The 18,053-nt window shown below is 33.5% G+C and overlaps 2 protein-coding genes across 2 annotated transcripts; both read right to left on the reverse strand.

Moving 5' to 3' along the window:
- Nucleotides 1-1,593: 1,593 nt before the first annotated feature.
- LOC105764701 (UDP-glycosyltransferase 83A1) lies at nucleotides 1,594-3,740 on the reverse strand. The gene is made up of 2 exons (XM_012583398.2): nucleotides 3,126-3,740; nucleotides 1,594-2,680 (listed from the first exon to the last, which is right to left on the reverse strand). Exons 1-2 carry the CDS (start codon nucleotides 3,610-3,612, stop codon nucleotides 1,791-1,793), a joined length of 1,377 nt encoding a protein of 458 aa, XP_012438852.1. The 5' UTR covers nucleotides 3,613-3,740; the 3' UTR covers nucleotides 1,594-1,790.
- Nucleotides 3,741-13,141: 9,401 nt separating this feature from the next.
- Nucleotides 13,142-15,704, reverse strand: LOC105764702 (protein Asterix). The gene is made up of 3 exons (XM_012583399.2): nucleotides 15,434-15,704; nucleotides 15,228-15,328; nucleotides 13,142-13,385 (listed from the first exon to the last, which is right to left on the reverse strand). The coding sequence occupies exons 1-3, from the start codon at nucleotides 15,590-15,592 to the stop codon at nucleotides 13,322-13,324; spliced, it is 324 nt and encodes a 107-aa protein (XP_012438853.1). The 5' UTR covers nucleotides 15,593-15,704; the 3' UTR covers nucleotides 13,142-13,321.
- Nucleotides 15,705-18,053: the final 2,349 nt, after the last annotated feature.

An 18,053-nucleotide genomic window follows, 5' to 3' on the forward strand; every position in this document is an offset into this window, starting at 1 on the left:
TCCATAATGCTAGAATGGTTCTAGTTGACTGATTGACTCGTGATATAAAAAACATGAGGCTTTAATTGAAATGGTAAAGTTAAAATGTTAAATACTATAATATCTTAGATTAAATCCCATTATCTGTATTTTTTTAGATTTTACATAAAATATAAATTGATAAAAATATCCTCACAATTATGTTTGTTATTTTATTAAGACAATAAGCTTTGGGAATTAGACCCGATTGATTGATGACACTAACTCAATCAATATATTTAAAATAATTAATATATATAAGTCAACTATTGATTATAAATTTACTTTAATATTAAAATAAAGGGATTTTATGAGTAAAAATAAATTAAAGGATTATTTAACTACAAAAATAGGTTAAGGGCTTATTTAAACATAATATAGTGAGTTGAAGGGGAATAAAAAGATAATAATAAATAATGAGGGTTTACAAGACAATTAGTCACATTTAAGGTTTGGTGCCACCATATTATGAGGCGGAACCCTTTCACTTTTGTTTCCAGCAGCCACTCAAAATGAAAAATTTGCATATCAGATCCCTTAATACTTTAGATCATTACATTTTAGTCCGGTGCCACCAATTTGGCAGGCGACACTAGTAAAACCATACCATTTTGATAATTAATAATCTTATGGGCATGCCATTTTAGTTATTAATTTTATTTTTTGTCTTATTTAGGTAAAAGAGCCAAATTAAATCGACTTTAACCTATTTATGTTTTTCACAATTGACAATGCTGGAATTGGTATGATTAACCCATGACAACCCAACAACTCGCATTAGCTAAGATTAGAGTGGCACCTAAAATCAAGCTCTTTTGCGAACTTTGAGGGTAGTATATATGCTTTGATTCATTACAATAAGTTTGGGATCGATTCATATAAACAATGAGAAAAAAAATCAGAGAAAATTGAACACACAAATTTACATGAATAAATAAGCTGCATAGTCACATTGTCGGGACGTTCCATGCTTTCTCGTCAGAACATCACCTCTACTTCGATTCTAATTGCGTCAAGTACCTACAAAATGTCTGAAAATACAAAGCACACTCCATGATAAGATTAATAAACAATGAAAAAGACCACTATAAGAGCAGTGGTACTGCCCCTTTTATGCTTCAATTCTACTTTTCTTCCATCCATTCTATTCACACCGTTTCCCCTGACTTATAACTTTTGTTTGGTTTATTTTGGCTCTCATACATTTACGTACCTATATATATATATATATTTACAAATACATTGTATATGTAAAGTAGTTTGAGTGAGGGCAAAGTACTAGAGTAGCTAATTTAGTTAAAGCAATAGGTTAAGATTTGCTCAAAATCTCTCTCATTTAAGAGAAGAATAAAGTAAGAATTATGGTTTCTAGATGAAGTGTTGATATGTATGAGTTGTTCATGATTTCAATACAATCTACAAGAATGGTATAATCATGAATTATAGACCTCATTCAACAATTAAAGGTATTTTACAGTTCAATTCCAAGCTGAGGACGGCCATAAGAAAATTCCAACAAAGAATTTCTATTGTGTTTAAGATTTCACATATTTTAATTTAACATAAATTAATTAGTTTAAATAAAAATGCTATCGTAATTTTTTTTCTTTTTAAAATTACAAAATACATTAATCACTTGATATTGCAGCACAACTAAAGAAGCAAAAACTGCCACTAATCAAGAGGCAAGCAAAAGTTTCCAATCATATTTTCTTGAAACAACTATATATGAGAGCCAAATTTTCTCAATTTGATATTCAAAGTCCCAAGCTCTAAGTGCTCTTAATATGTTGAATGAAGTTGTTGAAGTTCCTGCAAGAAGACCCACCACTTTCATGCAAACTCTTTCGAGCAACTTCCTTTACATGCATTGCATTCGCCTTTATATCTTGAGAGGACAACAATGTTTTAATCTTTGAACTTATTTCATTCCTCGTTATGACGCCATGTTCGTCTTTCCTTAACCCCAAACCGATCCTCCAAACATCGCAAATGTAGTTTCTATTGCAGAACTGATCAGCAAGGTAAGGCCAACAAAGAAAAGGAACCCCCATCGTTAGGCCTTCCATTGTTGAATTCCAACCACAATGGCTCATGAAACAAGCCACTGAAGGGTGAGCCAACACCTCCTCTTGAGGTGCCCACTCAACAAACTTTGCACGGTTTGATACCCTATTTATGAACCCTTCTGGTAATTTAGCCAATGAACCATCATTCATTAAATCAGATCGAATTACCCATAGAAATGGTTGGCCTGTAAGTTCAAGACCAAGTGCTAGCTCATGCAGTTGCTGCGAGTCCACCGTGGTTGAGCTACCAAATGCAACATAAATGACTGAGCCTGAAGCTTGGTTATCGAGCCACTGTAAACATGTTGAGTCTTGGGGCCATAAGTTTCCAGCGAAAGTAGCCAAATGGTTGCTCGCAAGCAATGGCCCAATGGGCAAAACGTTGGGAACCAGTTGCAGAGCTGCAGAGTCGAGCTCGTAAATTGAGTTGCAAAGGAACCAGTCATGAAATTTGTAATACTGAGGAAAAATGGTGTAAAAGCCGAAAAAAAGTTGCTGAAACACTGGATCCGGGAAGCCCCATCCAATCTCAGTGCTGGTCCAGGCGGGCACATCCTTTGAAACCGAGATTGCTTCATCTTTCAACACGGTTCCTATACATCAGAAGATCAAGCTCAATTACATAAATCAAGCCATTACTTTCAGCTATTTTATTAATCATGAAGATTTGTCCAAAAAAAAAAATAGTACATCTATTACGCCTTACATACAGATTATATATAACCTTTTTAAAATAATAAATTTTTAATTTAATTTTTTAAAAATTATAAAACTATAACTTAATAAATTAGTGAAATTATTTATTAATTCTTATAAAAATATGTAATTTAATTTCAATCTCGTAGAAAACAATTTGTAACTTTCTCTTTAAAAATCGGGATTTTTTTTTCCAAAAAACTGGTTTTCTTATTTAACTAAAATACCTTTTAGATTGGTTTTACTGTTCATAAAAACCAATTCATCTGGGTTTTGTGTTTATCATCTTTAGAGTTCGGCTTTAAATTCTCTTTTTATTAGTGCAATATACTTTATGCTAACCATCAGTATCTATAATTCCAGCCTCAAGAAGTTGTGGAATGTGAAGTGCGAGAGCCAAGCAAGGTCCACCGGCAGGCCAAACTGCGACAGCTTGGAGTCCAGCTTTCTTGGCCAGTTCAAGTGCCCAACCAACTGATGTGTCCGCCACAACACAAGTGAACTTCTGATTCGCATTCGATCCATTAACTTTCAATATGAAATCCTCCAAATAACCTGGCATAGTTCTATGAATGGAGTCGTTCAACTTCACCCAATCGGTTCGATCATCGTCCGGTTCCATTCCATCGGGAAGCGAAACGAAGCTTATCAGGTGTGCCTCCTCAACATTTTCTGGTAAAGAAGCCTTGATTTTTGCATGTGTGGACTCTGTGTTAGCGAAGGTCACTTTCACACCATGAGATGCGATTTGAAGGGCCAATTTCATAAGAGGAGCCACATGCCCTTGTGCTGGGTATGGTATAACTAGCGCATGCGGTTGCCTTTTCATAATATTTTTTTGTTTGGATGGTAAGAGAAACAAATAAGAAAGAAAGAGAAGATGGAGGGGAAATTTTGAAGAAATAAAGGAATGTTTAACAACAATTGCTAACTTTTTTTTTTCTCTTGGGTTGCAACGTTTGATTCATCTATATATAGAGAGAGGGATTCAAGCTTCCTATCTCTTACCGATAAGATAATGATAAATTATATTTTTTTTTCTACTGAAAAAATTTAAATTCATCTAAAAATCTTAAAAATCAAGAGGAAATTAAAAGTTGATTTCTCATTCTCCTATTAGAAAAAATAAGAATGATGTAGAATTACAGTTTCATACAATCAAGACTTCTCAAATTAATCAATGTTTCTAAAACTTTTGGCATGATTAATTTTAATAACTTGATTACGAAATCAATATATTAAGTTTTGAATAAATTAGTTTATTTAATAGAAAAAGAATAATCCTAATATATTATTAATGTTCTATTATTTGTTTAATTCGAAATTTTAGGTGATTGACTAGTAGAGTTATATTACTAAATATTAATAGTATACTAAATTATAAAAATATAATTATAAGCTAATTGTTCATTTAGAGAAATTATTTTATGAGTTTTTTATCACATCATTCATAGTCCCTTTTCAATTATTTAAATAACTTTTTCATGCTATTAATACATAATTTTGATATTTTTTCTAGTCTAAACCTCTAATCTCAAACCGTTCGGAATTTAGAATTTAGAATTCTAAGTTTAGATTTTAATTTCAGAGTTTAAATTTAAAGTTGGAGGTTAAAGGTTGATAAATTTGTGGTTCTTTTAACCTAAATGTTTGTTTTCGTAAAGAATAAAGCAAGGTTTAGTAAAATGACATTTCGAATCTTTGTCCGAAGTTTGTTGCTTGGAACGTCGTTTCTACCTTCATATATCTACCGGCATTTCTGACTTAAAAATATTGGTGTGGATTTAAATGGATTTTTCTGTTTAGTGAGTCTTTATGGTTAGCTACATCCAACAGCGTCAACAATGAGAATATAAAGTCTACATTAGGAACTTTAGAATTTTCAAAATGTTGAAAGTTAAAGAAACACGTTTACATATAAGGAAATTTAGAATTTTCAAAACACTCGAAATTGGTGCAAACCATCCCTTTCAAGCCTACAGTTTTTTCTTTTTTTAAATAATTGCAAGTTGCTTCTCGGAAACATCTTTTAATTAAAGGTTAAATATAAAATTAGTATATGAATTTGTCCATTTTTCTCAAATTGGTACTTATGTTTTGTTTTCTAGATTAGTATTTAAACTTTTTTTCCGTCAATTATATTGATACCCGAACCGTTACTTTTGGAGAAGCAAGAATTGCGAGCTTGAAAATGAGAAAGCCAAAGTTGAATCTGAGTTGGAAATATTGAGGAAAAGATTTGAGGAGTTAGATAAGATAATTTCGTGTTTAGAGATTGATTTTAATAATTTATAAGATGAAGATGATTTCAAGAACAATAATGGGATTGTGGGAGAAATTAGGGTTTCTGAAAATGGGAGGTTAAAATCTGTTGAAGCTAATAGGCATGCACCAAATGCAAGTAAAAATTTAACCTTCTTTAACATTTTTATTTTGTTTTTGTGTTTATTTATTAACTGTTGCATGCTCCCCAAAATGCTTGCTGATCAATTTTACCCTTAAAAAATCAGAAATCATGAAGCTTTGAAATGAGAGATGAAGATGAAGAAGACAGTGTGGTGTCGAAAAGCTGCTTACAATATGAAAAAATAACAGTGATGTATTCTGAAAGCAAGCATAACAGATACTGAAATCACAAACATTCATGAAGTAGAAGAAGATAACAGATTAAGAATCAAAGGAAGAAGAAATATGAGAAACACGAGAGAGAGTTTTTGTGAGTGTAACACTCTATTTTTTTTAATCATCATTTTAAGCATAAGAATGAAGAGTAGCACCTAGGCTACTTATAGCAGTTCAGGTGTTCTAGATAATTCGATAACAAAAATAATACAGCTGTACCAATCATAACAGAAATGCTAAACCTGAAAACAAACCAGCACAAACACCTTGCGAGTAAGCTATGTTGTGCTTAACTCAGGCATATCATCGAACACCTGAATATCATTCTTACTGCCTGATATTCCCCCTGTTTTCTCCTCCTCTAAGAAAACAAAAGCAGTGGATACTGAGCAGAGTTGACATAATCCAAGCTTTGATCGCAACGCAACAAATTGAGATTCACTTAAAGGTTTAGTGAATAGATCTGCAACTTGATTGTGTGCAATAATATAATTGATTTGAAGGTCACCCTTTACTACTTTTTCCCGGACAAAATGAAGATCAAGTTCGACATGTTTCATCTTTGAATGAAGAACCGGAATTGCTGATATCTGGACTGCACCAGAATTATCACACCATATAGTTGGAATCCCACAACACTGCTCTCCAAGATCAGTCAGAAGATGAATGAACCAAGTGATATCAGCCGCAGTATTGGCAACACTTCTGAATTCTGCCTCAGATGTGGAGCGCGCCACTACATGCTGCTTCTTGGACAACCAACCAACGAGGTTGCCACCTATGTAAATGTAGAAACCAAAAGTAGATCTCCTATCTTCGAGAGAGCTGCCCCAATCCGAGTCTGAAAAAGCTGTAACATCAACCTGATCCGTTGGAGTGTAATACAGGCCAAACTCTATAGTTCCTTGAAGATATCGTAACACTGGTTTGACTGCCACCCAGTGCTTATCAGTTGGACTGTGCATGAACTAACTGAGTTTGTTTACAGCAAAGGCTATATTGGGTCTGGTAAGATATGCATATTGAAGTCCACCCACAATGCTTCTATATAAAACAGCCTTGGATGTAGGTAACATTTGACCATCAGTTGAAGTAAGAGTAGGAGACACGACCATTGGAGTGGGTACCGAGGTAGCAGAATTCATCTCAGCACGATTGATTAACTCACAAATATACTTTTTCTGCGATAGATGTAAAGCTCCATTACGTCTATGCACTTCTACTCCAAGAAAATAATGCAGAGGTCCCAAATCCTTAAGAGAAAATGTTGTGTTTAACTGATGGATAACATCACTTAATTCCTTCGAATTGTTACCAGTGAGAATAATGTCATCAACATATACCAGGCACCATACCCTAGTTCCTTCGTTTTGACGTGTGAATAAAGAAGGGTCAGCACATGAAGCTTGGAAATTCAGATTGGAACACAAAAAATCTTTGAGCTTTTGAAACCAAGCTCTCGGCGCTTGTTTGAGACCATAAAGGGCCTTTCGTAGTTTGCAAATAAGAGGTTGACCGTCGTCATTTTGCTGCTCAAAACCGGGGGGTTGTTGCATATACACTTCCTCAACAAGATCTCCATTGAGAAAGGCATTGTTTACGTCTACTTGCCTCAATTCCCAACCATGAGTAACTACCAAGGAGAGGAGAGTTCAAACAGTATTTACTTTTGCTACCGGACTGAACGTGTCATGAAAATCAAAACCTATTTTCTGAGCATATCCCTTGGCAACCAGTCGGGCTTTGAAGCGATCCACAGTACCATCAGCTTGTTTCTTTACCTTGAACAACCATTTGCATCCCACCGCATGTCGGCTTGGTGGTAAGGGAACTAATTCCCACGTTTGATTTCTCACCAGAGCATCAAGCTCATCATGAACGGCTTGTTGCCATTGAGGAAACCTCATGGCTTCATGAATATCTGCAGGGGAAAATGGTATATTAGTAACTTGATAAGAGATGATTTTCAGTTTTACAATACCTAATTTGCCCCTTGTGATCATGGGGTGACTATTAAGTTGGGACTGATTTGGCATATCTTGAGGCAGTAACTCAAATGATGGTACAGATGCAGAATGTTGAGAATTTTAAGATTGATGCTCATCGTGTGAGGAAGTAGTTGAGTGATCCTGAGATGGGGAAGTGCAATTGATGTTAGAAGCATTATTCTGAGAGTTGAACGGATTAAAGCCAGAATTTGAAGACTGAGATGGGTGAGCAGTAGCAATTGGTGATTGCGACTTAGATTGCTGCAAGGAAGAACAAAAATTAGTATTAGTAGTTAAATCAGATAATAAAAGAATAGGTAAATGTACTGTAGTAAATGGAGTGCGTGAAGAAGGTGAAGAAGTGGGCATTTCATTCTTTATGGAAAAAGGAAAAATATCTTCCTGAAACTTAACATGTCGAGATATATAAATTCGACCATCAGGTGCAAGACACTTATATCCCTTATGATTAGCAGCAGTGCCCAAAAAAATGCAAGATATAGATCGAAACTGCAGTTTATTGTGATTATAAGGTGTCAACAAGGGAAAACAACGACATCCAAAAACACGAATAAGAGAGTAATCAGGCTTAATTTGATACAATTTTTCAAAAGGAGTTTTATTATCTATAGCCTTGGAAGGTAAGATGTTTATTATATTAACAGCATAAGTAAAAGCATCAGACCAGTATATTAGAGGCATGGAACTTTGTGCAAGTAAAGTAAGACCTATTTAATTTGATACAATTTTTCAAAAGGAGTTTTATTATCTATAGCCTTGGAAGGTAAGATGTTTATTATATTAACAGCATAAGTAAAAGCATCAGACCAGTATATTAGAGGCATGGAACTTTGTGCAAGTAAGTAAGACCTATTTCTACAATTTGTCTATGTCTTCGTTCAATTAAACCATTTTGTTCAGATGTATGAGGCCAGGTTAATCTATGTTGTATGCCAAAAGATTGCAAGTAAGGAACAAATGATCTAAACTCTCCGCCACTATCAGTTTGCAATGCCTTAATCTTTTTATCAAACATTGTTTCAACTTACTTTTTGAACACAAGAAATGCAGACAGAGCCTCAGACTTTTGTTTCAAATGAAAAATCCAAACATGTCTTGAATAAGCATCAATAAACAAAACATAGTATTTATACCCAGAAGACACACATGGAGCTGGTCCCCAAACATCACAGTGAATAAGTTGTAAATGAGAAGTATACTCAGTAGTTGACGATATAAAAGGTAGTTTATGACTTTTTCCATATTGACAAGCAACACATAAAGAAAAATCCTTGAGAATTTTGACAGGAAGATCAGATGTGGAAGCCAGATGTGCAAGATTATGTGTCGAAGTGTGTCCTAGCCTACGATGCCACAACTCATGAGAAGTTAAACTTTTATATTTCACACAATCATTATTATTTGAACTAACACTAGTGGTAAAGCATGAAAGATCAGAAGAGAGATGCGGAAGATCACTAAATTTCTGATTCACATCCAATTTGTAAAGACCATCGTCTTCAACTCCTTGTGCCAGAACAGCCTGCGTAGTCAAATCTTTAACAACACAGTATTTGGGAAAAATTTCAAATGATACATTATTGTCTTTGGTGAATTGTGAGACTGAAATTAAATTTTTGGTAATATCAGGAACATAAAACAACTTGTTTAAGTGCAGTTCCTTTTGATCAGTTGAAAAAGCTGTAGTACCAGTATTTACAATAGGTATACACGAACCATTACCAACTTGAACTATACCTGTAACAGGGTTAGAGTGCTGCAAAAAGGTGGAATCATGTGTGAGATGACCAGTTGCACCAGTATCTGGGTTCCAAGCCGGGCCTGTAACCACTGCCAGTGTAGCTTGCACACATTGAGATATGTGGTTACCTTCTGAAACAGCTTGAGTAGAACCTGGACATAATGAGCTAGCGCCACTAGCAAACAGATTACCATTGTTATAAGACACAACATAAGGGTTTGCAGGATTAAGATTGCTGACAACCGGCATGCTGCAGTTATATGCAGCAATATGGGAAGTACCAGTATGAGCATGAGGCATTCTAGCAGGGGGCATTCCAGTAGAAGGTATATGTGCAGACGCATTAAGTCCTCCCGAACCAGCAAAAGTACCTTGAGTGTTCAACCCAGTAAAACCAGGATTACCAACTTGAGGACTAAACATAGTAAAACCAGTAGTGGGACCAGGATAACAATAAAAACCATTCCCACATTCAGAAGGCTTAACAAAGTTTGAAGACTGAGAATTAGTAGCGGTAGAGTCAGAGATGCCAGTGAATGAAGCATCGAATCGATGAAAACATTTAGAGACCAAATGACCTGTCTTACCACATAATTGACATTGAGGTCTCGAATTATTTGAATACCTTCCTCTACCACATGGCCTAAACCCGCCATTATTATGACCCTGATAATATGGTCTGGTCTGTACATTCACACCTTCAGAGCTAGAACTAAGAGTCTGATCATTCGACTTAGTGTTACAATTGCTATTTGTTGAGAGTTGCTGCTGCACGGCTACATTAGCAGTTATACTCATAACATTTCCCTGAAGTTTTATCCTCGCCTCTGCATCCAACAAGGTTGAAACAACTACCTGAAGGTCATAAGGATGCTGGCTAGAAGTGATAATAGAAACAATATTCTCATATTCGATAGGTAAACCATTAAGAATAGCAAATTGTTGTTCCTCCTCATGAATATTTTGACCACATCCAGACAACACATCACAGATATGTTTAATTTCAGCTAAATATTCTCTCATTGTCTTATCTTGCTTCTTAACATTATGCAACATGCATCTATAATGCATTCTCTTAGTTCGTGAGTGAAGAGCAAATATTTGATTCAGCTTATTCCATATTTCAAAAGCAGAGTGTAGGCCAACCAGATGCGTATGCAGAGAGGGACTGACTGAGGACATCAACCATGACGCAAGAGCAGAATCTTGTTGCTCATAAGCAATAAAAGTAGGATTTTCTATTTGTAACCCCGAATCAGTACTAATCACCCTAGGAGGAATAGCTATAGTTCCCTCTACATAACTTTGTAACCTATGTGTTTTCAAAGTTAGGTAAACATGCTGTTTCCATGACAGAAAATTGCTTTCATCAATCAACAGAGATATTTTCTTGGTTAAAATGGCAGTAAATGATTTACTAACATCAGATCTAACTTCAAAAGCAGGATTCACAGTTTCATTATTCATTGATTCATTTTGTTCTGAAATATTGACAGACATTGCAGCCAAAGATTACTCACAAACAAAGAAAAGCTGAAGAACAAGAAATTCTGCTTACAGAGACATTTAATCAAACATATGGCAGACGCAATCCGCAGCTAACTATCATCAATTTCGTAGCTCTGATACCATGTCGAAAAGCTGCTTACAATATGAAAAAATAACAGTGATGTATTCTGAAAGCAAGCATAACAGATACTGAAATCACAAACATTCATGAAGTAGAAGAAGATAACAGATTAAGAATCAAAGGAAGAAGAAATATGAGAAACACGAGAGAGAGTTTTTTGTGAGTGTAACACTCTATTTTTTTTAATCATCATTTTAAGCATAAGAATGAAGAGTAGCACCTAGGCTACTTATAGCAGTTCAGGTGTTCTAGATAATTCAATAACAAAAATAACAAACTAGATACAGCTGTACTAATCATAACAGAAATGCTAAACCTGAAAATAAACCAGCACAAACACCTTGCGAGTAAGCTATGTTGTGCTTAACTCAGGCATATCATCGAACACCTAAATATCATTCTTACTGCCTGATATGTGGCAACCAGGGTAGGAAAAAAAAGAACAAAAGAAAAAGGGAAGAAAAGGAGGGAAAATGAAAAAGAAAAAGAGGTACAAAAAAGACGACACATGGCGTTACATAAGTGGCCAATTTTGCCAGCAAAAAAGTAATGGTGTTAAGCTCGAGTACTAATATAGTTGACGGAAAAAAAGACTTGAGTACCAATCTGAGATAAAAAAAAATTATAAATATCAATTTAAAAGATATAAACAAGTTCGAGTACCAATTTTATATTTAACTCTTTAATTAATAATAAATAAGAAATGGGTTTCTTGGAAAGATGTTTTAATTAATAGTAACTGATAATAATGCTATATAGACTGGAAATGGGGATAGATCATGCGATAGGATTATAGTATTTAATAATTAATTTTCATTAAATTAGGCAGTATAATTTTTTATAAAGTTTTTCAAATAATATGATTTTGAAATTAAATTATTTTAATTTTAAGAAATTATGCTTCCAACATTAATAATTAAGTTAGCTCGAAATAAATGGCAGCGTTATTTTAGTTAATATTTATTATGAAGAACAATGGTTAGTTGTTACTCAAAACAACTGTTGTCTGAGAATAGCTATGTTCAGAACAACCATATTCAAAACAGGGTTTTATTTTAGAACAATTATCATTTAGTGTAGCTATCATATGGGAATAGCTAAAATTCAAAACATCTCTTTTTTAGAATAGTTATGTTCAAAACAATTGTTATTTGGAACAATTTCTATTTAAAACAAGTGTGTTTTTAAGAAGAGGTATTATTTAAAACAAGCTCTTCCAAGAAAAGCATTGCCACATAACATCTTGTTTAGAACAACTTACGTTTGGAAAAAGCTGGAACAACAGTTATTCAAGAACATTCCTCATCTTACACTTCAAGAGATATTTCGCGGAAGATGTTTCACATAATACTACTTAACCAAAATAGAAGAAGGGAAAATAAACTTGAAATATGACATAGTTCTTGGGTTATCTTCATTCTTAAGATGTTTGAAAAACTTGATTTGGTGGAAGAGGTATGAAGGTAGTTAAAAGATTTCCTTTTAAACTTTTTTTCTTATAACATTGAGTATTTTCCTTTCTTTTAAAAACATAATAAACTCTTCTTCATCAATCACCATTACTATCACCAACAAAAATCATTACTAAAGAAAAATTATTTATGTCATTGTAACTGAAAATTAATTTCATTATTTATATTAATTATTTAATTTTGTAACTCTCATTTTTGAAATCTATTAATAATAGCATTTCACAACTGAAATAATTATCAAATACTAAGGTTTTGGCAATCCCATCCCTTTCTCCGATATATGATTAGCAACATTGAAATTTATACTAAAATAATTTTATTTTAATAACTAAGATCATTTTAAAACTAAAAATTAAATATTATTATTACAGTACATTTAGCTGTATTTAAGTTTTACCTAAATATCATGCTATTTTTTATACAATCAAAATTACATTACAATTAAAAACAAAGAGATGTCAACATCGAAGACTCGAAAACTGAATCTTGACTTGCCAACATAGAATTTTAACCATTTACTCTTTCTTTTTTAAGTTGTTGACAAAATCATGCTACTTAAAAAGAGCTGCTTCTTTTTTCCAAATGTTCTTTCCCTTCCAAAATCAAAGAAATGCAATTTTAGAAAAACACCCTTATTTTCCTTTCGTTAGTTAATCTTCGCGAAACAAACACTATAAATAAGTTTTGGAAGTTATTTTCTGCCTAGAAAGAGCACCCTTAGCAATGTTATTCGAATTGAATGTGTTGAATACAAGAATGATTAACTTTTTCCAAGTTTGGAAGCTTCTTGGAGGTCATATCCTGATAGGATACAAGTATCAGACATGCATACTTCAAGAAAAAATAGTCAGAATAATATATTACAAAGTAATTCTCATAGCAGATTGTGAGCGGCTCTAAAAGTAGGGATTTTCATTTTTATAAATATAAACCAATTAGTCATATAGAATATAATCATCCGACAAAATTGTTCTTGAATAAGGTCACAATTTATCTAAACTTCATGATCTGATATCATCGTGCAAAATGAAATTAGAAACTTAACCGCATCATTGGAGTTATCTTTAACTCTGTTTTCCTGGTCGAGCTGGTCCGAAATAGTTTGTAACTAATCCCATGATAGCAAACCTGATTTCAAGACAGAATCGAATGAGTAACATATACACAACACGGTTGAACCATCATATATATTAAAGTGAGATAGCAAAAATATTCCATACATAACAGGGAAATAAGTGAAAACGCTGCCTAGAATGAGAAACATATTTGATTAGCAAAATCCATCTCCACAAACTTTTAACAAATGGTACAGATAACATCAAGTCGAAAATTTCTCTAAGATCTCTGAGCTAGTTATAAAAGTACTGTAGCAAGAGAAGGAAATTATTAAGGAAAATTGGTGTTATCCATAGAAAAATCTGCCTAAACACGGAACAAGGGAGCAGAAAACTGTGCATAAATTAAGTTGAGAAGCCCTCTAAGAAACTATGATACTCGTGAAAGTTCAAAGAAGGATTATCCAATTCAATTAGAGGTCACGCGAGATTTTGAGAGGAACCAACAGAAAAGCCAGTAGAGTTCAAGTGATCTGCAGAACAAAGTAAACCTAACCCTAAATAGAATAATGTATTTCATATTAAAAGCAACCAATCCAAGGACAAAAACTGAGTTGAAGAAAATGTCAATTGTTTCGAGGAAATTGGCATGGAACAAAAATGGTCGTCTCAACTAAGTAAACAGGACCCTAGATAAAATAATGTAGCATTTCTTGAAGTCAATCTTAATTAAAAGAAGCAACCAATCCAAGAACAAGAACTGAGTTCAAGAGATGTAAATGTTTCAAGGAAATTGCATGGATCAAAAGGATCTGATCCTAACTAAAATAATGTAACATTACTTGAATGAAGTCCAGATAAAAAGCAACCAATCAATCAACCAGAACTGAGTTAGAAGAACGTCAGTATTTGAAGGAAGTCGGCATAGATTACTAATGATCTGCTGAACAAACTAAACCAGACCCCAAAATAAATTACTGTGGGATTACTAGAAGAATGTCCAGATAAACAGCAATCCATCCAACAACAACAACTAAGTTAAAGGAATATCAGCGTTTGGAGGAAATTGGCATAGATCAGAACAGCTACCGTCCTCTTATTGGCATAGATTAGAACGGTTACTGCTCTCTTTCATTTTCTAGACATAACCCATTTTCTTAGTTGGAATGGCAAAAGGTTTTTAGAACTAGATCGGTGGCCGAATCAGTCAAGCCACCAGTTAGATGGTCTGACCGGTCCGTCTAATTCAATTAAATAAATCATTAAAAGATTCATAAAACTAAAAATATATTAAAAATCCGGTTTAACCGGTTTTTGCCCAGTCCAACCGGTTCCCAAGTCAACCAGTCCAATGCCCTTCTCCAGACCGGTACCTCAGCCGGTCCAGTCTGGTTGAAACAACCTTGAATGGCAGCATGCAAAATCCTTGAACTGGCACCCTATCTCACTTAGTTCTTTTTGCTCAAAATCTATCTCACTTAGTTCTTTTTGCTCAAAATCTATCTCACTTAGTTACCCGGCATGCTTTTCTTAATGGAAAGTCTTGCCCTATCACCTCAGACTTCATCAATGGATATTTTATGCTTCAAACGATGTTTGTTGAAGTCAACAAACAGTAGCAATTCAAGGATAGTCTAATTCGACAATACGTGCATTTAGCAGATCAAAATGTAGAAATAACTAAGATTTGCCAATTTAACGAATATAAATTCAGTTGAAATAAAGCGTTTTAAAAATATATATCTTATAATCCAATTATTGTCGGATCCATTAGAACTCCTAAGTAGAAACCCTAAATCTAACCAAAAAAACCAATACTACCATAATTGCCATTGTTAATATTTCGAATACGGACGAAACGGCAATTTTAATAAGAAATTAACAAATAAATGAACGAAAGAGGAAAAGAACTAACATCATAGCCATAGAGATCTGCTTGAGATCGTTCTCAACGTTCTTCATGTTCGCAAGTGATTGGGCGCAGAATATGATCGCTAGCCACGAGCTCAGCTTGTACTGCAAAAATAAATAAGATGAAATTCAGATCTGAAAATTTAAAGAAATTAAACGAGAGAAATCAAATTCAAGAACAGAAGACAAATCGAGAGGTAGAGGAAGAACCCTGAACATGACGCCTGCAATCCCGAAAATCACGGCGATAAAACCGGAATAATCGACAGGGAGATCTTGCGGCGAAACAGGCTGCGCCACGTATGGCTTTGCCGCCGACGGTTGTCTGGGATCGTTGGCCGAAGTTGAATTGTTATTGTGTGATGACATCTTTGATCCGATCTCTCTCAGCTCTCTCTTCTCTGTCTTCTATTTTGATTTCTAGATTTATTCGAATGACTGGTGCGACTTCCGCCAATGAAATAACCTTCTATGCTATTAAAATAAAAGATACAATCATGAATTTACCCGTTACCCCTCAACATTTATATTTTTATGACGTTGATATTTTTTTTAAGCTAAATTTTTAACGATGATATAGTAATTCTTGTGGCATGGCATTTCATGTAGCAGTCTACGAGTATTTTATATTAGACATTGTACTATTTATATTATATGATACGTTAACAAATAATTTAAAATTTATAGAATTATTCAAAATAAATAAATAAATATAAAAACTTATAAAATTGAAAAGAAAATAGGAAATATAGACATAAATTGTCATGCGGGCTATTATGTTTAAAAATTTAACATTTTAATCAATGTTTTAGTTAAAAAACATCAATTTAACTCTTTCTAAAACATTAATAGTTAAATTCAACTCTTTTAAAATATTGAATACCAAATTTAGCTAAAAAAGCATAAAAGTTATTGACAATAAATGTAAATGTTAACGGCTAAATTTGTTAGTATAACTAAAATAAACTTAGGTAAATTTTTAGGGTTTTTTACCAAAATAAATTAAAAAAAATTAAATACCGAAATAGGTTGTCAGATGGATTAATTACTGAAATGGTATGTTTTTTTTAATGGCGCCTATCTGACAGGCGCCAATGAATTTTTTATATTAATTTTTTTTCTTTTAATAAAGTATTATTAATTTTTTTCCCGGATCAGTATATGACCTGGGTATAGATACGATGCGCGACTAGTTACGCCTATCTCGAAGGCGCCAATGGTGGAGCCTATCTGACAGGCGCCAATGGTGGAGCCTGTCTGACAGGCACCACTGCTGCTTATTTTTTTCCCTATATATACCCCCGAAAATCAAATGAGCACAGATACAAAATTTAGCAGAGGAACGAAAATAAGAAGATAGGAGAACAAAAAAAAGAAAAGAAAATAAGAAGAAGGATAAGGTATTTTGGTTTATTTCTTTTAAATAGAATATAGAGTCTTGTTAGTAATTTTATTATTTGAATGTTATTTTGTTAGGTTATTAATTTTGTTAGCTTTTGAATGAAAAATTTTGCATTAAAAATTTTATGTAATTTTTTTGCATTTCAAAATTGTTTTAAGAATTTTGAAATATTTTTAACAGATCTAGTATTTAAGATGGAGAATCACTTTTTTGTATGCGTTTATTTCGATTGAGAAATTTTGACAACAACTATGGGATGTATATTTGAATGTCGCAAACAAGTAGCAATGAGATTTAATAGAAATACCTCGTTTGATGATATGAAGGAAAAAATTAGTGAAAAAATTTATGGACGTTGTGGGAGAAGGATATCAAAACTTTTCTACAAGTTTCCAGTTTCGACGGATCCAATAAAATTTACCGAAATGGAACTTGTAGACGATGAAGACGTGGAGACAATGGTCGCTCTTTATTGTGGGACTCGAAGCAACCAAAATGCACCGATTCAGTTATTTGCTGAGTTAGCTGGCGTGGAGGCAACTAAAGATCTCACTCCATTAGGTGAAGAAGATGGAGTTCAAGAGCCGTGTTTGGTGGTTCCGGTATCGTATGTTGATAGTTAATCAACTATATACGGGATCGATATTGATTTTAATGCTGCACCCGAGACTGATGTGGTTGGTGATGATGTATATTATAGTAGTAATCCTGTTGATCACAAAGTTGATAGTGAGAGTGATCCCGACGTGGACGAGGTCTCAGATGATATTGACGACGAATGCGTGAATGAGGATGGAAACATTAACGCGTCTTCAGTCGGAAACCAGATTCGTGGTATTGTAATGTATACTTTTAATAAAATGATTTTTAATTTTTTTATAAACTTATATGTTAAACTCACCAAATACTAAACTAAACACAACAATTTATAACTTAATCCTAAATTACTAATAAATTAATTTTAAAATAATTACAAACATAAAAATTTATAACATAATCCTAAATTGCTAACAAAATAATTTTAAAATAATTATAAAAAGCAAAAAATTTACAATATTTATACAAAATACTAATCCAAAACTATAAACACGAAACATAAATAATTTATAATTAATAATTAATAACAAAAAAATCACAATATCTTAATTAAACTCTTTAAATTATAAACAAAATTATTTACTAAAATAATACATTACCTTTTCTTTCTTTCTTTCTTCTTCTTCTTCTTCTTCTCTTCTTCTTCTCTTCTCCTTTCTCTCTTTTCTTTCTCTCTCCGTTGATCAAGGGGTTTGGGGACCATACTTATAGGCCACAAATTTGTAATTTTTTCCCATTGAAGGGACAACACCATGGTGGTGTTGCAGCAGCAGTGCAGCTGCCAGCAGGGGGGAGGGTCATTGGTGCCTACCTCTCAGGCGCAATTAGTGG

The sequence above is a fragment of the Gossypium raimondii genome, chromosome 12, assembly GCF_025698545.1.
Source record: "Gossypium raimondii isolate GPD5lz chromosome 12, ASM2569854v1, whole genome shotgun sequence".
Lineage (NCBI taxonomy): Eukaryota > Viridiplantae > Streptophyta > Magnoliopsida > Malvales > Malvaceae > Gossypium > Gossypium raimondii.

Coding starts and splice junctions, on each gene's coding strand:
- LOC105764701 (XM_012583398.2), bottom strand. CDS start 3,612: ATGAAAAGGCAACCGCATGCGCTAGTTATACCATACCCAGCACAAGGG. Junction 2,681..3,125: donor TGGAATTATAGATACTGATG/GTTAGCATAAAG, acceptor TCTGATGTATAG/GAACCGTGTTGAAAGATGAA.
- LOC105764702 (XM_012583399.2), bottom strand. CDS start 15,592: ATGTCATCACACAATAACAATTCAACTTCGGCCAACGATCCCAGACAA. Junction 15,329..15,433: donor TTGCAGGCGTCATGTTCAGG/GTTCTTCCTCTA, acceptor TTATTTTTGCAG/TACAAGCTGAGCTCGTGGCT. Junction 13,386..15,227: donor CAGATCTCTATGGCTATGAT/GTTAGTTCTTTT, acceptor TCTTGAAATCAG/GTTTGCTATCATGGGATTAG.